We start from the raw sequence: 23251 nt of genomic DNA, 5'->3' as shown, positions 1-23251 counted from the left end.
GGAGATACGGCAGGGCAGGGAAAACTGGAGGTGCTCACGGGCCGACGGCATGATGTCAGGACATGGGGCCAGTGCCAAGGGCCTCACGGAGCCCACTCTGGGGTGGCTGGAAGGTCCCACAACGATGGATTATGACGCATGGGAGGGGCATGCGGGGGCTTGCCCCCAAGGTTGTCTCCTGGGCCGTGGGAACGTGTGTGTTTGCTTCAAGATAACGTGTGTCCTGCACCAAGACATTGCAAACCTCTCTGCACCGTGGTTATGTTCACGACAAAAAGGGTTCCAGAGAGTAAGCAGATTAGACCACGGCCGTACATGGTTCATCAGGCCAAAGAAAGGTCATCTTATGACTCCAGGCTGACACCAGCGCACTTTTAATCCACCAAAATGCTCCGCCAAGAGTAGGCACAAGAATCGTGTATGCGGGACACTGCCTTTTACGTGGGAAAGAAGGAAAAGTGCGTGTTTCCACGCACTGGACAGATGGTCGGGAAGGACACACAGGAATGTATCAAGGTTCCCGGCGCAGAACAGGGCCCAGGGGCTGTTCACTCCGGCAGCTGGACAATGGAATGCATCACCTACTTGAAGCAATAAAGAACTAGAATTCACAAATAATTATCGTCCTTGCCTGAACAAGGATGGCACTTAGTGGGCCACAACAGAAACAGACAGAAGGAAACCTGAGCGCAGCTGTAGGAGTCGTCTCACTGGTGGAAACGTGAGCCACACACACTCCATGTGGGTTACTTCACCCGACGGGCCCCCCCGGGTCCCTACCTTTCTTGTTCAGCTGCAGGACGGAGGGCGGGGGAGTGGCCACCTTCATGGCCAGGCCGTAGGCTCCTCGGAAGGAGTGGCTGTCCCTGACGATGAACGACCCAGGCTCCTTGTCCTTCAGCATGGCAATGGCTGGGGAGGGAAGCAGAGAAACACACACGTCTGCCGGGGCCCCCCACGGCCCAGCAAGCCACCTCCGTTCACGGCCTTTGCAAACTGGGTCAGGGGAGCAGGCCCGCCGTTCCTTGGGGGGGGGGGGGGGGGGCGAGGCTCTGTAATGACGCACAGTTTTCATGGAGGGCCTGACTGCCAAGGATGCAGACCACCCCGCCAAATGTTGGCTCATGAAGGTACCAGTCATGGTCCCCGAGCTCTCCTGGTACACAGCACGGCCATCACCCCACGGCACCTGTGAGCTATGAGGACCCCAGCTGACCGTCCAGGACACCGGCCCCCAGCCGAGGTGCCCGGCCCGGGTCTCCATACACACAACGTGGCGGGCAGGAAGGAGGCACAAGGCGGTCTCCCATCCCCACCGGGGCCCCGTCCGGCACCCTCTCCCCGTGGGGAGTTTTTCTCAGAGACTTTAGAGTGTGTGCTTCCCACGTAGCAGAAGGAAAGAAGCCTCTGTTACATTTTCCAAACACAAAAGGATGGGCTCCAAAAGTTACTGGACATTTAACACAAATCCCAAGACTCGCCTCAGGGGATGGCAAAAATGTGGCCGTAGGTGGCCCTCCGTCCCCTGGATCCGTGGCAGCCTGGATGGGGCTAGGAGCCCCCTACCCATGTGGCCGTCATCGGCCAGGGCTGACAGCTGGGCCTGGCACAGCCATCCTCCCAACTTCCCGCCTGAGGCTGGGGGCTCGCAGCAAATATGTGGCTTTGAAATCACACCCCTCCCTCCACGTTCAAAACCTGGGCCCCAGGGCCTGGGCTCGGGGTCCTGGAAGATGGCAGCTTGGGGCAGACGACAACCTGTTGCCCAGACACCGGCCAGAATGTCCGCTCGTAACTGGACCACATCTTACAACTTAGCTTATCGACTTGAGGAAAGAAAGGGATTTCAAGTATAAAGTGACCCAAAATGACAGCCACGGAACTGCCGTGTCTGAAATGGAGCAGGACGTCCACGGGTGACATCTCAGCAAACAGCGCCGTGGGGCCCGCTGTCCAAGGCCCAGCTCCCAGTGAAATGACCAGGTTCCCCTTCTCTCACATGGGACAGCGCCCTCCCCCGCATCCAGGCTGAGGCCCCCGCGCAGAAGCGGGCAAACTGCACGCAGTGGCGGCGAGGGCTCGGCTCTCCGGAAGGGGGCAGGTTTGGGGTGGCCCTGGGAGGTGCCTTCGCCCCTGCTGCCCGACCGTCTACACGGGCTCGGGGCTGCAGGGCAGGTGGGTGCGCTGGGGCACCAGGACCCGGCCACCAACACCAGCAGGCTTCTGCTCCTGGAGTGTTTCTACATCTGGGGGCTGACCATGGAAGCGGGAAGAAACGATCCTTAGAGAATGACCTATTTTCAACTGTGATCTACCTCACAGAGCTTTTTCTTTCCCTTTTAACGCTGCGATCTTCCCTGGATGTGGTGGACAGAGGCGCCCCAGCCTCAAGGGCACAGGGGAGGCTGGGTCTGCTCTGCGGAGGAGGGGGGGGGGGCGGGGCTCGAGGACAAGGTCAGACCCTGTTCTGAAACAGAATGAGCCAGGACACATCCTGGACGCGGCACAAGGCCCTGCCCAGAGCGGGCCTCACGCTCCCCTCAGAAGTGGGTGGCGGGCAGTGGCCGTGTCCTCACTGTCTCGCGAAACCGGTGCTTTCAAAGCCAGAGCACGGGGGCCCAGGGCATTCTGCCGGAACAGCTGTATCTCGTATCTACCTCACCCGGAGGCCCCGTTTACCCTGCGTAACTTCTACGTGCAGGTTAAAAAACTCCCGAGGCACCGACCTGGACACGGACGTATGTGACCAGTCTTGTCCCCAAAGAGGCACATCCCCACAGTTAAAACACAAAGCAAACCAGACCAAACTAAACCCACAGGCAGCTTTCTGCCATCTGCAGAAGGTGGGCGCTCAAGGGAACGTTAGTCGGGGGTTGGAGGGGTGACCTCTACACAAAACACGGAGAACACAGAGAAGTTGTGCTCTGTGTGGCTCAACCGGGAAACTCCACGCCCAGCGCACATGTGAACTATTTCAACATGAGGTCCCAGCAGAGAAACACTTGTACACGTGCGGCACAGAGGACCACCCCTGCATGCCTACCAGGCGCCCCCCCATGCCCAACCTCTCCAGAACCTTCCAAGGCAGGGCCCTGCCACGTGTGTCCTACGGGACCACCTGCCTCTAGGGGGAGCCCCGGCTCCTCAGAAAGCCCACCCACCCACCATCCCAGGCTGGAGGCTGCACCAGCGGAAAAGGAACTCCACACAGAATCTTCTAGAACACAGAGCGTGACAGGCCCTTCTCAGACCGTCCCACTGGACCAGGCACTTAGCACTGGGGTTCATGGCCTCAGTCATGGGGGTTCTTGCACCACGAGCAGGGAGGGGACAAGAATGCGGCGCTCAGCCACGCAGCATGGCCACAAAGGCCAATTCAGGAACTCGGAGGTCCCCCCAGGCCGCAGGCTCCCCCCAAGCAACGTGACAATAGGTTCGTTGAGCTCGTGGGAAGAAAGGCACATTCTTACCGTGTTTATGATCCACTTAACTGAATACAAGAATTCCAACGAGAAAGTTGAACAGTGCCGTTTTCCAGCCACTTAACTGTTTCTCTCCAGGCAGTTGTGAGAACTAATCTTCAGGATGAGGCCTGAGGACTTTGTGCAGAAACTGTCCCCCATGTGGGCTGCGTGAGGACCTGCCCTTCATCCCTCCTCCCTGCTCTGAGGCACGCTGTCCCGGCTCGGCCCCTGGGATCCGGCTCAGACAGTGCACGTGCAGCCACATCCCTGCCTCCAGCGACCCCACCAAGCCTGCATCAGGATGACAGCTGCTCACCCCAGGGGCCGCCCCCACCTCTTCCCCAGGTGGCCGCCCCCCTCCCGGACACCACTCCTGTGAATCTTCCAGGAAGAAGTGATACGTGACTTAGCTGCTCAAAAACACCAACGACTTGGAATTTTCCCAGCTGCCGCAGGGCAGGACCACAGGCACACACCGTGTGGCATGTGTGTGAGGCAGGTGGGGACACCCACCACGGGCCCCCTGATTGAGTGCCTGTCTTTCCGCTGTGGACAAATGCACGTGCACAGAGGCCAAGGTGTTGGGGAGACTTCTGGCCTTCCTCCTTCCCCCGAGGCTCAGGGCCTGGACGGGGACACTGGGAACATCTCTGCCTGTGACCATCCGCAGTCATCGCTGCCAATGGCAGCTGGCAGAGCCACCAGAAAGCACACGGGCATGCCGCCATGCTCATGGGCAGTGCTCACGTCTGCCCAGCTCCCTCATTAGGACTGAGCCTCTGCCGTAAAAACCTAAAGGTGCATTTTCTGCAGAGGTAGGTGATAAAGGGCAGGCCTTGCTCAAGGCCACGAGCCCCGGACGTTCCCACCCCGGGGTCCTGTCCTGCCCACGCACCTTGCTCTCGGGAGATATCCGCCTTGTACCAGAATTTGGATGTGTCTTGGACAAAGTTCACGGACACATGTTTATCACCCGCATTATCTGCAAAACAGAATGTAAAACCGGTCACTGCGGAGGGTTTATGGCAACCGCTCACGTCTCATGGAACCAAACGTTCAAAGTCCAATGCGGGGCAAGGATGGGGTGTCCTGGGAAAGAGCGCCGTATTTAACTACGCGGGAGCTGGCTGGTGTGCGTCAGGGAGCAGGGCTTCCTGACCAGCGCAGACTTGGGGCAACACGGCAGCCGGCCCCGGGGAGCAGGACAGACAGGCAGACGGAGTGGCTGGGTGCTGCTTAATCGTGTCAGTATCTTATTCTTACACATTTGAAACATTCCATAGTTAAATTTTGAATGAGTTCACTGAATTCGAAAAACAAAGGGGGTAGGGGGCGCCTGGGTGGCTCAGTCAGTTAAATGTCCACCTCTTGGTTTCAGCTCAGGTCATGATCTCACAGTTTGTGGGTTCAAGCCCGGCATCGGGCTCTGTGCTGGCAGCTCGGAGCCTGCTTGGGATTCTCTCTCTCCCTCTCTCTCTGCCCCTCCCCTGCTCTCTCTCTCAAAATAGAAACAACAACAAAAAGAAAAATTTTCGAAGAACAAGGATTCCCAGTGGCAGGAGAAACAGAACCCACCGTGGGTCAGCGCAGAAGCAGAGGGAACAGAGACCCCACTGGACGGCTCTGGGCTCCGCTCTTAAGGCGCTGCCCGGACATCCCAGGGCCCCCTCCTCGCTGAGCGAGCGCACACGGGGCTCCCACCGGCGGAGACGTGCCTACCTGGGCTGGGTGCCACTGGCTCCAACGCCTTGGGGAAATCCGGGAGGATGTTGGGGAATGGGATGCTCATGGAACTCCCGCTGTGGGGGCTGGAGAAGCCGCTGGATGAAGGGGAGGCTGAGCCCAAAGACCGGTCCCCCTCCGAGGCTCGCTTCTTCTCGGGTAGGGGCGGCTGCCCGGGCAGGGTCAGCGGACTGTGGTGGCCGCTGTGGCCCGGCGTCACCGTGAGAAAACTGGAGGACAGGAAGCCGCTGTCACCGGCCGCTGCTGCCGTCCGCGGGGTGCTGGGGGCCTGGGGTGTTCCGTGAGAATGGACCAGCAAGGCCCCGGGGTCGTCCCCAGGGGCAAGGCAGCTCCCCACGGGGGCAGTGCCGAAGCCCAGGAAGGCCTGGCCACTCGGGGGGCCCAGAGCTTCAGGTGGCTCCGCCAGGGACAGCTGGTGGTTGTGGAAAGGGGCCTGGAGCTCGGCGGGTGGGAGGTGGGGCCGCCCGGGGCTGTCGGGGCCGAGGCTGGAGCCAGGGAACTCGCCGGAGCCCAGGACGCTTCCTGCTGGCCGGCCGCTCCCCAACAGGGCCAGCGAGGCTTTGGGGCTGCTCTCCACCCATGGGAGCTCGGCGGATGGAGGGCTGTTGGAAAGACAGAGCAATCAGAACACTCTAGGAGGCGCCCGGAGATCAGCAGGGGTCCCCCAGGCGGCGAAGACAGACGGGAAACTGGTGCTGAGGCTCCCCCAAAATGTCAGCAGTCAGACCCGCCCTTCCCTCTTCGCTGCTCACCCCAAGATGCTCAGCCCCTCGCACCCGATCACACCTTCCCTGCCTCCTCCCTCCTCACTCGGCCAAGGCCCTTCTGCTCAAGACAAAACCTGGGTCCCCGGCTCTGAAGCCTCTCAGCCCCGTGTCCAGCTGGCAGTCTGTGCCTGCCCTGCATGCACGTCGGCCACGCAGTTCACTGTGTGCGGCTTCTGGCAGAATGGCTTCCCCAGGCACAAACCACGCTCCCCATTTTCTTCTTCCCCCTCCCCTGATAGCTAGCCAGGGCACCTGACTCAGTTTCCCCTAACCAGCTGATTAAAGGAGCCCAGTAGTAATATGAGAAGTTACCCTACCCGAAGCCAGAAATTCCAGGATGGAAGGAATCAGAAATTCCAAATTTCTGGAACTCCAGAAAGTCAGCTCCCAGCCAGCAAATCACACACACTCCCTAGCAAACACTTACTGCCCCAGGCATCACACCAAGTCCTCAGATGAGACCCTGACCCTGGTTTGAAGAAGAAGAACGGGACGCCTGGGTGACTCAGTTAAACGTCTGACTCTTGATTCAGCTCAGGTCATGATCTCAGAGTTTGTGAGTTTGAGCCCCACATTGGGCTCTGCACTGATGCTTGGGATTCTCTCTCTCTCTGCCCCTCCCCTGTTCTCTCTCTCTCAAAATAAATAAGTAAACTTAAAAAAAAAAAAAAAAAAAAAAAGAGGAAAGAGGCAGAATCAAGAGCTGGGGCATGACGCGTCCTAGGGAAACACCAAGAAACTGTTCCTGGTCAGGGCACATGCAGTGGCTCAAGGGCCGGCCCCCACAAAGCACCGACGTGACCTCTGTCCCTCTGTGTGCCCCTCCTGCTCTCGCAATCCACCAAAGGGGTGTCGCTGGGCTTTCCCGAACACCGGGACAAACTCCATGTCCCCAAGAGCACCGCCATCCTGGCCGCCGAGAAGGCCCTTCTTCCAGAAGGGGTGAAATGGCACCCCTTCTTCCAGAAGGGGTGAAATGGCACCCCTGCTCCAGCCTTGGCTCAGAGCACACTGTCACAGATGCCGGTCCTGAACTGGCCACTGTCCCCAGAGTCCACCTGCCGGTGGGTTCCCTGAGCATGTGGCCCGTCAACAGTGGGGGGACGCTCTCAGGAGTGTCTATCTGTGATTACACTTCTCAAGAGCGACGGTTCTCAGCGCACAGAGCAGCCGCGTGTGGGCTGCAGGCCAGGCCCTCCGCCCTCCCCTCTGTGGCCTGTTCCATCTGCAAGGGCAGCTCCGCTAAGCGCAAGGGCCCGTTTCCCTACCTCTCGCGCCGCTGGCCGGGGCTGCTGCTGGAGGTGGTGCTGGACGTGAACGCCCGCTGGAAGGAGGAGGGCGCGGCCGGCATGTCAGCCCGGAGCGTCGCGGCTTTGGGCCCGACGGGGCTCTCGGACATCCCCACAGCGCGATGCGGGATCTCAGGGCAGCCTCGAGGTTCTGCAGCGAGAAAACCAGAGTGGAGATGTGCTTACAGGCCTGGTCACTATTCTTCCAGAAGGGGTGAAATGGCTTCTGAAAATCTGTGCTGCAGGGGAGGGGCCCAAAGCCACTAAGCAGGGATCATTCTGGTCTGGTGCACTCCCCAAATGCAAGACACGGACGGAACACGTGCCCAACTTCCCCACGCTACAGTGAGCTGACGAGCTTCGTGCAAAGCTTTGTTCTGCCTTGCACACGTCATCAACATCCTGCAGGCGACTTTACACAGACAGACCGACCGTGATGATGAAGCCGGCTGGCTGTCACTTTAGAAAGGGGCTTCAGAGGGCACCTGGGGGGCTCAGTCAGTTGAGCATCCAACTTCGGCTCAGGTCATGATCTCACAGTTCGTCGGTTCGAGCCCCACCATTGGGCTCTGTGCTGACAGCTCGGAGCCTGGAGCCTACTTGGGATTCTGTGTCTCCCTCTCTCTCTGCCCCTTCCCCACTCATGCTGTCTCTCTCTCTCTCTCTCAAAAATTAATAAACATTGAAATAAAAGTCAGGGGTGCCTGGGTGGCTCAGTCGGTTAAGCATCTAACTTCGGTTCAGGTCATGATCTTACAAGTTCATGAGATCGAGCCAGGCTCTGCGCGGACAGCTCAAAGCCTGGAGCCTGCTTCCGATCCTGTGTATCCCTCTCTCTCTGCCCCTCCCCTGCTCACACTCTTGTCTCTTTCCCTCTCTCAACAATAAACATGGAAGGAAGGAAGGAAGGAAGGAAGGAAGGAAGGAAGGAAGGAAGGAAGGGCAAGGCCTTCTCTCTGCGAAACAGCTGAAGAGACTCCACAGAAGAGACACTTTCCACAAAGTGCAGACCCTGTGGCTGTGGCTCAGTGGGCACTTCACCTCCATGTGTGCCGAGTTGGTATCTTAGTCCACACCCTGGGCTTCGAGCTTCCTAGCACACGTCCCACCTCCAGCACAGCCCTGATGGCTGTTGTCCCCACCCCAGCAAGATGCAGAGACCCCGGCCCGGACCCTGTCACTCAGGGAGTGAGAAACTGACTGCCATGGAAACCTCCTGTTTAACACCAAGCCAACACCTCCCTGGAATTTCATACATTTTCACGGACAAAATGCCCATCTGGTTATGGCCCGGCATCTCCATTATTTCTGGATATTTGTACAATCTTGCCTTTTTCGATATTTATTTTTGAGAAAGAGTGAGCAGGGTAGAGGCAGAAAGAGAGAGAAGGAGAGACAATCCCAAGCAGGTTCCACACTGTCAGCACAGAGCCTGACGCAGAGCTTGAACCCACCAGCTGGGAGATCATGACCTGAGCTGAAGCTGGACGCTCAACTGACTGAGCCACCCAGATGCCCCACTTGCCTTTTTTGTAAACCCAGCTTCTTAAAAAGTCGACTATGGTCAATAAAATAACACTGTAAGAAATACAGGTTATTTTGCTTTCTGCTTTAGAACAAGGGAGACTTGGGGCACCTGGGGGGCTCGGTTGGTTAGGAGTCCAAATCTGGATCACAGTTGTGGGACTGAGACTCCCATTGGGCTCTGCACTGAGCACGGAGCCTGCTTAAGATTCTCTCGCTCTCTTGGGGCGCCTGGGTGGCGCAGTCGGTTAAGCGTCCGACTTCAGCCAGGTCACGATCTCGCGGTCCGTGAGTTCGAGCCCCGCGTCGGGCTCTGGGCTGATGGCTCAGAGCCTGGAGCCTGTTTCCGATTCTGTGTCTCCCTCTCTCTCTGCCCCTCCCCCGTTCATGCTCTGTCTCTCTCTGTCCCAAAAATAAATAAACGTTGAAAAAAAAAATTAAAAAAAAAAAAAAAAAGATTCTCTCGCTCTCCCTCTGCCCCCACCCCTGCTTGTGTGCACTCCCAGTCTCTCTCTCTCCCTCTCTCTCTCTCAAAACAAAGAAGTTAAAAAAAAATAACGAGAGTTGATAAAAGCATAGTAAAGTCTTTAAAAATTCCAGATCACTCCTATGACTCATTTCCGGGAAGGGGATGGCATTAGGGCGGGTAATGCATCCTGGCCACAGACCCCTTTGAAGCACGTGGAATATAGGCTGGACCCAAGTCTGTGGTCAGGGCTGTGGAAGTCCCACTGATCTAGAGAGAGAAAAAGTGAGGTTCTGAGCCACTTGGGCAGCTGGGACTTGAAGTGAGCCCGATGCCTGGTCACCAAGGCTGAGGTAGCAGCTGGGAAGCCACAAAACAAGCAGGGGTTTGGGCAGTTTCACGGTGGGGCTCTAGGCACTTACCCAGGAAGAGAGGCCCTTGCCAACAGGGATTACAGGTGAGGCCCCAGAGGGCCACATCGTGGGAACACCAGCACCAGAAACAGATCAGGCCCACCTGGACCTAAATGTCTGCCTGGAGAAAATCTCCCTCTCTGGAGATACACCACCCTCCACAGCCTGCCTGTTTATTCATCGACTGATTGATCCATCCATCTTTCCATCTATCTACCCACCCACCTGTCTAACCACGTATCATCCATCCATCCCATCATGCATCTGTCCATTCATCATCCATTCATCCACCTATCCATCAATCCATCCATCCATCTGCCTATCCAACCATCCATCCATCCATCCATCCATCCATCCATCCACCTATCTAACCTAACCATCCAGCCAGTCGGCCAGTCATCTACCTACCTATCCAACCATCATCTATCCATCTACCTATCTAACCATCCATCATCTATCCATCCATCCAGCTACCTAACCTTCCATCCATCCTTCTATCCAGCTACCTAACCATCTGTCCATCCACCCTCTATCCATCCGTCCATCCATCTATCTATCTATCTATCATCTATCTATAATTTCTGGACACAATTCAAATATTTAATTTAAAAAGCCACCTGGGTGGCTCTGTCGGTTAAACATCCAACTTCAACTCAGGTCATGACCTCGCAGTTCGTGAGTTGAAGCCCCGCGTTGGGCTCTGTGCTGACAGCTCAGAGCCTGGAGCCTGCTTCAAATTCTGTGTCTCCCCCGCTCTCTACCACTCCCCGACTTGCATTGTCTGTCTCTCTCTCTCAAAAATAAACATCAAAAAAAAATTAAAAAAATAAAAAAACCAATCAGGCGAGCCAGGTAACAGACAAAGAAATTTAAAACAAAGACAAAGAGAAAGAGAGAGAGAACACTCACAGCTATACATATGTTGGAGTTAAAAGGCATACACGCTTTAATTAAATGGAAATTGTTTCAGAAAATGTAAGAGAATGTCACAAAAAACCTGGAGTGCATTAAGAATAATCCAGTGTCGGGGCACCTGAGTGGCTCAGTCAGTTTAAGAGTCTGACTTTGGTTCAGGTCACGAACTCCTGCGGTTTGTGAGTTCGAGCCCCACATTGGGCTCTGTGCTGACGGCTCGGAGACTGGAGCCTGTTTCGGATTCTGTGTCTCCCTCTCTCTGCCCCTCCCCTGCTTGTGTTCACTCACGCACGCACGCGCGCTCGCTCTCTCTCTCTCTCAAAATTAAATAAACATTAAAAAAAATTTAGAAAGCAATCCATGGAATCTAACCAAGATAAGTAAAAACAAAACTACACATTTTCACTTAGTAGTCAAACTTATTAAAATCAGTGACAAACGTCGAAACATAGCACCTTGTGCAATCCTGGGAAGGGGGAAACGGAGGAACCGATTTCAGTGGTTTTTACGCACTCAGTACACTTTTCTCTACAGAGAAGCCCGGCGCTAATGTATTTTTTTTTTAAGTTCATTTATTTATTTGTGAGAGAGACAAAGAGAGCACAAGCAGGGGAGGGGCAGAGAGAGAGGGAAAGAGGATCCCAAGCAGGCTCCCCACTGCCAGCACAGAGCCTGACATGGGGCTTGAACGCACCAACTGTGAGGTCGTGACCTGAGCCAAAACCAAGAGTCAGACACTTACCGACAGAGTCCCCCAGACTCCCCACTAACGCTGTACTTGTACAAACCACACTGTAAGTCCCTGAGGACTGGCACTCCTGCATCCACAGAGGCACTTGTGGGAGGGACTGCTTCTGTCTGCGGGAGCTGGAGGGCTTCCTGGAGGAAGCATGTTTGATGGGAGCCGGGAAGGATGCGGGATTCCGGTAAAATGGACACTATGGGAGTGCTGTGCACCTTCTGCGGGCTTTGTGTGCATAGGGCAGGGCAACCCCACTGCCCCCTGCCGGGCCCCCACCCCTGCGCCGACGTGAGTGTCTCACACCTGCTATGAAGTAATGAACGAGGTAGGGGTGGCTCCAAAGTTAAAGGAAAAAGTCCAGGGCAGGATGTGGAAACAGCCCCGGGGGCTGGCCTGAGGACTCAGGGTGGTGGTCCTGATCACCCCAGGCCCGGCCAAGGAGCAAGCACCCAACTCTGGAGTCAGAAGACCTGCTTATCGGTAAAGGCCAACATGCCCGCATGAGGGTGGCTGGAGCCTGGCGGGTCACGCAAGGAGCCTGGCGGGTCACGCAAGAGCGTGCACAGCACCTACCCTCCAGCAGGTGACTCCGTCACCAATGGTGCTCTCGGTGGTCCTGCTGCAGCCACAGGGGCACACGCTCTAGTGTTGCCGTGCCACAGCAGCCTCAGGAATCCCACACCACAGCCGCGTGGCGCCTGAGATCGGCACCCCCGGACCAAGGCAGGAGGGAGATGAGATCCCGCTTTGTTCCCATCACCCCGTCCCCGGTTCCGGAAAATAGCAAGCTCAGCGCTCCCCATGAAAGTGGCTTTGTTCACAACTCAGCACCAACTCTGGGCAGTGGCTGGGTTTTGTTCCCTGCCCCGGGCCACAGAGCTTAATTAACCCTCAATCTGGAGAAGGGACAGCCAAGGACCTCAGCGTGGGGACACTGGCTTCCCGGCCACATTTGCCACAGAGCCGGGCCCTCCTGTGTGCTCAGAGACGCATGCACGCAGCTGAAGGTGGCCCCACGGGGCTGCAGGGCCCCCCACCCACCCAGCAGGAGTGGGGCCTCGAGGAGAAAGGGCACGACCTCCATCCTCAGAGGTGCGGGGCACAGGCCCGTCCCTGTGGGACATCCAGAGAGTGTGACACAGGAACCCCACGGGGTTGGAGAAGACACTGGAAACCTGAACCAAAAACAAGCACACCAGGTCTGGGAGTTGGCCCATAGACGCAAACCCGCATCGTGGACCCACCACTTTCCAGGAAGCGCACGCGGGGAGGGCAGGTGGAACACGTGTGGCTGACAGTGTTCACCTTGAACCTCTGCTGTTAGCAGTTACGGTGACATTTTGAAAGGACTGTCCCTGGGCCCGGCCGCCTACTCCAGGCCGTTGGCTTCTGCATTCTCAGTCTGGGTCCGGACGGAGGCCCAGGGGTGCAGTGAGGATGGTCGGGAGCTGGTGAGGCATCCCGCCCGCGAGGGAGCTGCCTGGCCGGTGACACGTGAGGGCCCCGGAGGCCCCGACACGTGCCTCTTTCACGTCCCCAGCATCCTCCAGGCAAAGCCACGTTTGTGTTTCTCCTGACATAGTCTCACATTTCCCCTTTCCTGCTGACACCCCAGGAGGAGGCACAATTCCATCAGTGTTTGGAAACCAGGCCCCTGGCTTCCTGGTTCCCTGGGCCAGCTGCTGTCCTGGCGCCCCTCCCTCCAGGGCTCCCAGACCTTCCAGGACCTTCCGGGCCCAGGCTCCCCTCAGCTTCCCCTTCCTGCACTTCCTTTACCCAGAACAGGGGTGACAGAGGGTCGTGGGCTTTTTTCCAAAAGGTCTATTTTTAGGCCCCGCTGGGGCCGCTGCAGGAGGTTCCGTGGGAAGCTGGATAACATCTGCTCCCCGCTGGCCGCGATTCTCAGCACAGGAAAAGTTTCCAGGAAGAAGGGGGCCCCGCATGCTCGCTGCCCGCCCAGCCCGAGCCGGCCAGACCCAGGTCTATGCGTGCTGGGACGTGGCCCCCACCTTAGGCGCAGGGACCACAATGTGCTGCACAAGTTGGGGTGCAGGACATCAACACAAAGTCACGCCTCCCTGCCTTCCTGTGCGTGAAGAATCTTACAAAGCACAACGATTGACTCGTGCGTCAGTGACTGTTAATTACAAACTACAGCTACACTTCCACATGGCCTTTAAGGAAACGTGAAATAAATTTAGCAGGGGGGATGCCAAGAGGATACTCATCTATCCCGGGGAAGAAAGAGGAGTTTTGCTATTTGACCACCTGACTGAGCCTCAGGCCGTGAGGAACGGGCATATTCTCGGTCACCCCTCTGGAAGCGAGTGTGAGGCTGTACATACGTATGGTCGATCCATCATCGATCGATCAATCCAGCCTCCACCATCATCCATCTGTCACCACGTCCCCCCAACACCCTGCCCTCCTGCTCACACCCGGGGACTACGGAGTTAACTGTGGACCATCAGAGAGATTTCTGCACGAGTAGTATGAACACATTTTTCGTCTCCGTCCCTGTATCTCCAGGTGTGAAGGTTGGGGCTGCCGGGGCTGCCCACACCCCCTGAGGTTCTGGACCTGGGCTCTTGGCCACAAGTCACGGACCGCTGGCCGCACTCCCAGCCTCTGGCACTCCATCTGCAGAATCCCACCTGTGAACAGCAGCTCAGATGTCTTCTCAGGTCTGTTCAGCTCTAAATTTAAAGTGTTATTTTTAAAAAGCGTGACTTTGCATGGGAAGCTGGGTAGAAGTGATTTTTTTTTAAAAGGAAGTCCTTATCATAGCACGCTTCTGTTATTTGTCTACGAACAGCAGGCCATTAAGCCGAGCTTCTGGAAAGCAAAGGAAGGACAGCCAAGCAACCAGATAGAAGGAGAATTAAGTAGGGAAAACCCCTGAAAGGCTGGAACAGCCAAGGCCTCCGTGTGTGTTTCTGGATGAAAATCAAAGCCGCGTACCCGCAGCCCCACAAAAGGAAATGGCGGATGACCTCCGCGTGGACGGACACGTACTTTCTCGGTCCTGAGCTTTTCCCTTCGTGCATCTTTGGGTCAAAATCTCTGACCGTGAACGTGTTCTACGGCTAAGGTCAGCATTTTCCGTGCGTAGCCGGAATGTCCCCCCCGGGGGTGAACTGGTTCCCTCTTCTAGAAGGACCGACGTTCTCGTTCCCCCGACAGACTCAGAAGTGCCCGGCCAACGCCAGGGTCAGGGCTCCTGTCTGGGTGCAGACGGCTGACCCCGCCGTGATGCCCTCCTCCAAGCGGGAGGTACCCCCTCCAGAAACGTCTGCAGGCCTCCCCCAGCCAGGAGAACTGAGAACCTGCGCACACAGCTCAAACAGCCCGTTGCAGGCGGGACCCTGTGTTTCCCAGCCTCTTTGAGGATGTCCCTTTTCCATTCAGAGGTTCTGATTCAAACACGCTGGCAGGAAAACACACTTCCCCCTAGTTAGCTGGGGTGGTGCCGGGAATTCTAATGTGGAAATGGGGAGAGTTTCCAAAGCATTTGCTACCCGTGCGATGCACCACGCGAGGCCAGTCTCTCAGGTGTTCACGGGGCCCCGTGGCAACCCACAAAATTGGGCTTTGGTGTGTGCGCCCAGGAGGACAAACTGCTTCCGTCTGCAGGGCTCAGCAAAGAACGGCATCGGGGCCGGGGGTCCTGGGGATACCGAGACCACCCGGAGCCTGGACGCGGGAAGCTACACACAGAGCGGAGAAGCAGGCGGGGGTGAGGCGTCATGACCAAAACCCCAAGGCCAGAACCTTCCTCTGCGGCTCACTGACATCTCCCTTTCCAAGAAAGAACGTGGTAAAGGACACATAAACTTCACGATCTTAACCACCTGTGGTGTGCAGTTCAGCAGCACCCAGGACGCCCACGGCGTGCGCCTCAGCACTGCCATCCTCCCAAACCAAAGCTCTGTCCCTGTTAGACACTCCTCCCCACCCCTCCCCCAGCCCCACACCCACCTTCCTCCTCCCCGGACGGGACCCCTCGCAGGACCCTGCCCACGTGGAATCATCCAGTATGCATGCTTCTGTGTCTGGCTTCTGTCCTCAAGGGTCATCCGTGTGGCAGCATGTACGAAAATGTCCTTCCTTCTTAGGGCTGATGATATTCCACTGCTGGACGGGCCACGTTTTGTTTATCCTTCATCCAAGGGTGGGTACGTGTGTGCTCAGCCCTCTGGCTCCTGTGAGTAGCCCCACATCTTTCTCCCATGTTCTGTCAGCCAGTTACGTGGTGGGGACCGGTCACTTGCAGCGGCCCCAGTGATAGGAGATCTTGAAGCTGCTGTCCACTGGGTAGGAATCAAGGCAGACTGGAATGCATACGGCAGATGGCGTCGGGCTACCCGGGGGACAGGGCGCCAGGGAGAAGGAGGCACTGGACCTCCCTCAGGGAAGCCTTCCTTGTGCGGAGGCCAGAGCCCAGAGAAAGTGCTTTCCAGGCAGAGGGGAGCCTATGCACCTGCTGGCAGGTCAGCCGAGGAGAGACAGGGAGTGTGGTCACCACAGCCTGCATCCCGGGATTTACATGCAGATGGAGGCCAGCAGCAGACACGGACCCCACAGATGACGCCCAGGTCTGTCGGTGAAGATGCCTGTCCTCGTGACCCCCGTTTGGTTACAAGTCCCAAGTTCCCAGAACAATTCCAGCCCCACAACGGGGCCAGGCCACAGGACAAAAATTCTTGATGTTTTCTTCCTTCGGGCACAATTCCAGCAATCGGCTTTCCGCTAGAAATGCACGTGGGTTTCATGTGAAACGCTGCCATGGGACGTCTAAGGAAAGGTCACTTCAGCCCGGCAAAGACTGCTGACATATGGACCCTGAAGAGCCTTCACCCAGTATGTGGGTGGGAGCCTTCTTCCCACCATGACTGTACTGCAGAACTTCACAGTCACGTTCAAAGGGCCTGTGGCACAAGCCTGCCTCTTGCCATGACTGGAAGACCCCATTTCCCACGGAAAATCTGATGGACATACATCCAAGGCATCCTTATGGGATGCTTACGCCCCAGAACCCCTGGGCATTTGGGGACCTGCCTCTGGGACCCCAGCAGGCTAATGGGAGGTTTCTGTCCCAATTTCAGAAACCGGAAGTCTGCCATTTTCAGGAGATTATCACCGCTCAGATCCTAAAACCAGGTCCCCAGCCAGGCAGCAGTGAGTATGCAAAACCCGTAAATCACCCTGAGATCATAGGATCGCAAGACCACAAACCTTGTTAGGTCAGTGCTGGAAATCTCAGCCTCAGTTAACACTGTGTGGCTCCCTGTGTTCCCGCCATTACTGAGTGTGTGAAGCTGATACGTCTTCACAACGTGTGCTGAGACACAAAAAAGATATTTTTGTTAGAAAAAGCAAGTTTTCATAGAGTGTCAGCACATTACCAATAATCCCTACGTGCAGGGCCCTTTGCAGGCTTACTTGGTCCTCAAAACAACTGGCCAGGGTCTGCACTGTCACCAGCTGACCTGACGGGAAGCCACATCTTCCAGAAACTCCCGTGCCTCGTTGGCCGGAGGGGATTCCAGAACCTTCTCCTGAATTCCCATCGTCATGCTCCTCTTCCTTCTGGACCCGGACTCCCTGGGTCAGAGTCCTGGTGTCACACATGTACCCGCGATCTATTCCTCACACAATGCGATCTATTCCTCAGGTCCTGGAAGCTAAAGTTGGAGATCCAGGCGTGGCCAGGCTGGTCCCTCCCCAGGCCTCTCCTGGATGCAGGGACGGCCGTCTCCTCCCCGTGTCCTCACGTGGTCGTCCCTCTGCATGTCTGTGTCCTGATGTCCTCCGCTTACAAAGACGCCATCACACTGGACCGGGGCCGCCCTAATCATCTCCTTTCACCATAGTCACATCTGCAAATCCCTGCCCCTGAATCCAGCTGCATTCTGACATCAACATGTGAACTTCCGGGGAGGACATGCCCACAGCACTAGGCGCACGTTTTGGGGCGACGTAGCCTCTTTGGAAATGGCAGGATAAGAATGGGGGCGCGTGCTTCAGGGTCATGGGGAGGACTCCCTTGGGAGGACACGAAGGGTGCTCACTACGGCGGGCAATGAGGAACGAGAGATGGGAGGAGACCACCTGTCATCTCCCCTCGTCCTCGGGGCCCTGGATGGCGGCCCGACAAGGCTGAGGCAAGCATCCAGAGGTGCAAGCAACCTCAGACTCTGGGAGCCCTCGCCGGACGGTGCAGTGTCCACGGCACCCGCCATCCCTACCTGCGGCCTGGTGGGTGATCAGGAGGCTCCGAGGGGACGACACTGTGGCTCCCTGGACCCTAATGTGTCTTCACTCTGGCTATTTTCCACTCGGGTTCCCACCTGACACCATTTCCGACAAGCAGGCTGGTCACGCCAATGCACAAAAGGTCTTTGCTAACACAATCTTGGTGGTCAAGGTGTGGGGGAGGCTGTGCACGCACGTGGGAGCTTCAGGCCTGCGTTGCTCTCTGTGCTGACAGTGGGGAGCCTGCTTGGGATCCTCTCTCCCTCTCTCTCTCTGCCCCTCCCTCCCCTGCTCTCTCTCTCAAAACAAAAGGAAAAAAAAACTTGCTCCAAACATCTCACTGTAACTTCCAGCACCCAGTCACCACAACAGATGCTCCCTCCACAAGAGGCCAGGCCAGACGGCAGGTGGCCACCCCTGCAGAGCCACATCCTGGGACCCTCTCCCCAGAACGACCCCTCCCCCAGGACAGGATGCAGGAAATCGCTCCACTTTGGGGGAAAGGAGGAAACAGACCCGAGGGACCTGATCCTAAGACACATTTCCTTCTCTCCAAAGCGAAGTGCAAACCGAAATCCGCAGCGGATACGGGAGCGCCGCTCCTGGTCTCAGACGCCCCAGCCGCCCCCCACATGAGTGGTCTGTCCTGTCTTCACAGTCCCTTAAACAGAACCACGAGAACTGACGGGGACCGAGCGTTCTCTGACCTTCTCGGCCCTCCTGGAGGAAGGGGGATTCTCTGCGTCCAAAGCATGAGCTGTTCCCTGAGATGCGAGCAAGGGTCAGCCTGGCCCCGGAGACCCATACAGGGACCCGGATGGGGACCCACTCTCGCCGTAGCGGGACAGACAGGGGAGGGTGAGATCAGAACAAGCGAGGATAAACAGGAAGGGCGAATTTCATGATTAAGGGAAGAGGAAGGCAGAAAGAAGCTGGTGGAGAAGTCTGGACAGGGCCCAAGTGCATGTGCACGGAGGCCTGGACGCCTCAGACAAGTCTGGGGAGCGCTGCACCACAGTGGAAGCTTCCTGTCCTCCAGAGGGGTCCCTCGTGGTGACAAGCCCCTCCCGGGTGCCAGCGCCCTTGGCCACCCATGGCCAGAACCCCCTGCAGATCCTCCAGGGGCCCTGAGAGGGAGCCGAGGCCACTCCAGTCCTTGGGGAACCCCCGGACTCGGCGGGGGCTGCGGGTGGGGACGCAGCTCCCTGCCTGACCCTGTCCTCACAGAAACCTGAACTCTGCGTGCCCATCTTTTACTACACGGGAGCCGCGGTTTACTGACACCCAGGTGCCTGGGTCCAAAGGGCGCCCCCCCCGCGAGGACGCGGCTCTCCGGAGCAGGAAGCCGCGGAAGAGGAGGCAGAGCTGAGATGTGGACGCGGGAGTAGGGTCTCCGTGGCGCGGTCGCAGCTCCAGCACCACGGCCCCTGGCCTGGCGACAAGGGGGCCGACGCGTTCCCTCTTCCCGCAAGTCTGCCCAAGGTGAGCGTTGCGGGCAGCCTGTCATCGAGGGGTCCCCACCCTGTGGCCACATCCCCAGAGGGCCATCAGGCACCACACCAACCCCTGGCCAAGTGGCAAAAGATAAGGCTCTGGGCCCTCCGGAAACATCCACCTTCCTTCAGGGCAACGGCCGGGGGCGTGCCTCTCCCCCCCCCCCCCCCCGCCCCTCCTTCCCAGCAGATCCCTCAGCCACAAAGACAACACACAGTCTTACTTCTAGCCTCTTCATGATAAACTGTCCCCACGTTCTACTGCAACCCCGCCCACTCCGGGGAACAGGACAGCATCCCGAGCTCAAGGCTTCACACCCCACACGGGATCCGCTCATGGAGTCCCCATCAAGTGCCCCTTGCAGCTAAGGCTGGGATTTACCTCCTTGGCTCCTGCGGGCCACTCCCGGTGCCCGTGGACCATGCCTCCGCCCCGAGAGTCACGTCCCTACTTCACCTCGGTGTCCCATGTCTCAGCACCGAGGACGTGTTTGTACAGCAAATGTTTACCGAATTAGCAAAGCTAAAAACAGTCTGGTTGGGAACTTGTGGTTCCGGCCAGGAGGGAGCAGCCTCACGGTGAAACTACACCCTGGATGTCACCAGGCCGCGGCACAGGAGACCCGGACAGGTGCACAGGCAGTGGCTGCCCAGGGCCCTGGGACCTGTGGGGGTGAGCCGCCTGCTGGCCTTACTGCCTCCCACAGGTCCCAGGACTACCAACCAGCACGGACAAATCAGCTCCAGGAAAAGCCTGCTCACCTCTCCAAAAGGCCAAACCAACCAAACAAAAGAAAGTGGCCACACAGCCACAGAAAACCATTCTGGCAATACCTGCCCCAGGCCAACTCAACACCCACAGAAACCTGCAACGTGGGTTCAGGACAGCCAGGCAGTAAGCTCATCTTTCCCAACACCCCCGCTTCCCAGAGGAAGGGGGCCCTCAGGATGTGCCCCCAACCCCGGGAGACATGGGCATGGCGCAGGGCCCTCTGCCTCCAGCCAGAGGCGGAACAGCAGGGCCGGCAGGAAGGTGAATCCCACCACCACATGGTCCATGCTGCAGAAAGGAGACCAGACAAAATAAATCCAGAGCCTCCCCACATGGCATCAGGAAGGCCCCCTCGTCACACTAGGGACCAGGAAAGTCACTTGGATGAGCGCAGACTGTGAACGATGACGGCGTCAGCATGAATCAGGTGCTGGGATTACCTGGCAAGGATTTTACAGCAGCCTCAGAACCCTGCTTCTGGAAACATTTGCGTACTCTCTTCACACAAATGGGGGGGAGGGGAACAACAACAAACCCAAAATCTCAGTAAGGAAGTAAAAGTTACAAAAAAATGGTAGAAATGAAACAGGCAGTAAGAGAAGTGTGAACAGCAACGTGGGGGGGGGACAGGGAGGGGATCCTGGCCACAAGGTCCAGCAGGAGCATTTATCCCACGTGAACAGCACAGCAAAACAGGCCCAGGGGAGGGACCTGAGCGCCAGCAACAGAAGATCCGATGGCTGTGCCCTGGGGGACCCAGAACAGGGAGAGCCTGGCTGGAGGTCCTGAGACGAAACGATATCTGAAAACCCCCCAGATGTGGCCAAGCAGCTGACTGATCCCCAAACAGGATAAACAAGAAACACCCCACCCATCATGAGGAAGCTTCTGGACACCAGAGACAAAGAGCCCATCCTACACACAGCCCCAAAGAGGAACACCTATGGGCAACTTCAGTTCAAACATGGGTAACTAATTCATCTGAAACCAAGAGGCCAAAACGAACTGGCCCCCATGTCGCAATGACCGAAGGAAAAGGACTGCCAACTGGGAGTTCTACCAGGCGGCCAAAATATCCCTCCGCCACTGGGGAAAATAAGACACTCGCAGATGACGGAGAACGAACAGAATTTGTTGTTCACAAACCTACTCTTAACGAATGGCCAAAGGACACTGTCCAGAAAGAATGACAATCACGAGGCTTGGAACGTCCAAGATAAAGGAGATATCAGAATGGGTGAAAAGTACCTAAGACAGGCAAGAAAACAGAAGCCGAGGGGTGAGATCCAGGGCAGCAAACAGAGGAACGCTCCGCCCCTACTGCTCCCAAGAACTGTGCCTGATGTTTAAGCCCCTGCCCCAACTGCACGTGACGCACACACGCGGCAGAGAGGGGTCCACGTTGCCCTTGTCCGCGTGGCAAACCGTTCTGGGATTCTCTGCAGAGCAGCCCCTTTCCCGTGGACAGCACCCCCTTTTCTCGAACCAGACTTCTAGTCGCTGTGAGTCTGGTCTCACCTTCACCTCCCAGGTGATGGACAGGCCCTTTGCACGCTCAATTCTCCGGCTCGCTGGCAAGTCCTCGCGTCCGGTGGCGGGACCCTAGCTAATGAAGATCCTTTACTCCGTGACTTCTAAAAGCACTTCATCAAGTCCCATTCCAAGAAACCCATCGGTGTTCTGATTGGAACTGCATTAAATGCACACACGAGGTTGGTAAGATGTGACACCTTCACGACGTTATCTTCCTACCCAGGAACACGGTCTTTCTCCTCCTTTATTCGTATCTTTTTAAACATCTCCTTACTAAACTTGTAAACGTTCCCCTATTAACAAAAGAAGTGTCACTTCAGACAGTGTGCAAGCAGCTTTATTACCCCAGTTTTCCTTCAGCTGCCTCCATGTCACTCCTGGCTTGCCTTCGCCCAGCCCAAAGGCCAAGACCCTGCTGAAGACAGAAAGTCTACAGACAGCAGAAGGGACAAGACAGCTGGAAAACAGCATCCTTCTCAAAGGTTCTGCCCTGGACAGACTGTGTCACATCTGCTCCTGTAACAGCCACAAGGAGGGGCCCCCCAACACCCACATCTTCTAAGACCAAATTTCATCTTCAGGGGACCCTTCTTCTTACCCCCTCAAGCGCTGTCAAGGAGCTCCATAACATTCTAGAAGCTTCTCTCTCTGCACTCAGTCACCCAGGAAAGCTGGCTCATCCTTGGGTCCTCCAACCCCATTCTCTCCCACTGAGTTTGTAAAAGTCTGTGTCACTTTCCTTGACCTGGTTTACCTGGCACCCACCTGATCTCCCTGAGGCTAATCACCTGTCAAGTATCAGACAGAGAACATGGCTCGAGGCCGACACTAGTTAGTGGCAGAAAGGGAAGCTGAGCTGGTCCACTTCCCTCAACTTACATCCTGGCAGGATGGAGTGGACAGTGGGCATGGTCTGGACCCCAGCTCTCACTGTCCATGTGACCCAGTTCCCTCCATGTCACAGGGGAATGCCAGCATGGACGACTGGTCTCAGGTGATGTTAGGTAAAGTGAATGGGGAGGAATTCGCCACGGAACCAACTCGGCACCAAGGCCAGCGGGCCACTGATGCCTGCAGAGCCACCAGCCTCCACGAGTCACTTAATGTCCTTCAGCCACACAACCTCACGGCCACCTTCCTGACTCCAACTCAGCTCGGCAGCCTAATGCTTTCGGACGACACTTTGCTGCTTTCTTCAAATACAGGGAGAAGACACGGAAGGACAGGACACACAAAAGTCAGACAGGTAGCAGTCGGGGACATCTTTCCACAAGCGGTCCTGAACGCATAATCTGTGTGCCTCCAACTGACAGAGGGACCCTCCAACCCAGACCTTCACCCGGCCCTCAGCCCAATGCTGTGTGAGCAGCTCTGGATGCCCAAGGCTTTCACATCAGATTTCTCCAAAAGGTTTTAAAATCCCAGTTACGTCACACATATCAACTTTCTTTAATCCTCATGAAAACGTTCCCGTGTGCAAACCATTAGTCCTGCATTGTGGACGAGCTTCTGAACAGCGAGGTTAATTAAGAAACTTGGGGGGCGCCTGGTGGCTCAGTTGGTTGAGTGTCTGACTCTTGATTTCATCTCAGGTCACCATTTCATGGTTCATGGGTTCGAGCCCTGTGTCAGGCTCTGTGCCGACAGCTCAGAGCCTGCCTGGGATTCTCTCTCTCTCTGCCCCTCCCCTGCTCATGTTCTCTGTCCCCGAAAATAAATAAAAATAAACTTTAAAAAAATACACTTAATTAAAAAAAAAAAAAAAAAAAAAAAGACCCTTGGTCAAAGGAGACCAGCTCATCTCTGTGACTCGGAAACCTATGTTCTTGCCCCGAGACGACTTCGCCCCGCACTGGGGAGACGTCCAAGTCAAAA

At 56.6% G+C, this 23251-nt stretch overlaps 1 protein-coding gene across 18 annotated transcripts in view; it reads right to left on the bottom strand.

Moving 5' to 3' along the window:
* Positions 1-23251, bottom strand: part of TNS3 (tensin 3) — a 215715-nt gene that overhangs the window by 18835 nt on the left and 173629 nt on the right. For all 18 annotated transcript variants that reach the window (XM_053218741.1, XM_027045988.2, XM_053218739.1 and 15 more), the window contains 4 exons: positions 7243-7414; positions 5184-5809; positions 4360-4446; positions 781-912 (listed from right to left, as the gene is read on the bottom strand). In XM_053218741.1, coding sequence (XP_053074716.1) covers positions 781-912; positions 4360-4446; positions 5184-5809; positions 7243-7414 — 1017 coding nt within the window. The remainder of the gene's footprint in view (positions 1-780; positions 913-4359; positions 4447-5183; positions 5810-7242; positions 7415-23251) is intronic.

The sequence above is a fragment of the Acinonyx jubatus genome, chromosome A2 (assembly GCF_027475565.1).
Source record: "Acinonyx jubatus isolate Ajub_Pintada_27869175 chromosome A2, VMU_Ajub_asm_v1.0, whole genome shotgun sequence".
NCBI classification, from domain to species: Eukaryota; Metazoa; Chordata; class Mammalia; order Carnivora; family Felidae; genus Acinonyx; species Acinonyx jubatus.
This window is presented reverse-complemented; position numbering and strand designations above follow the sequence as displayed.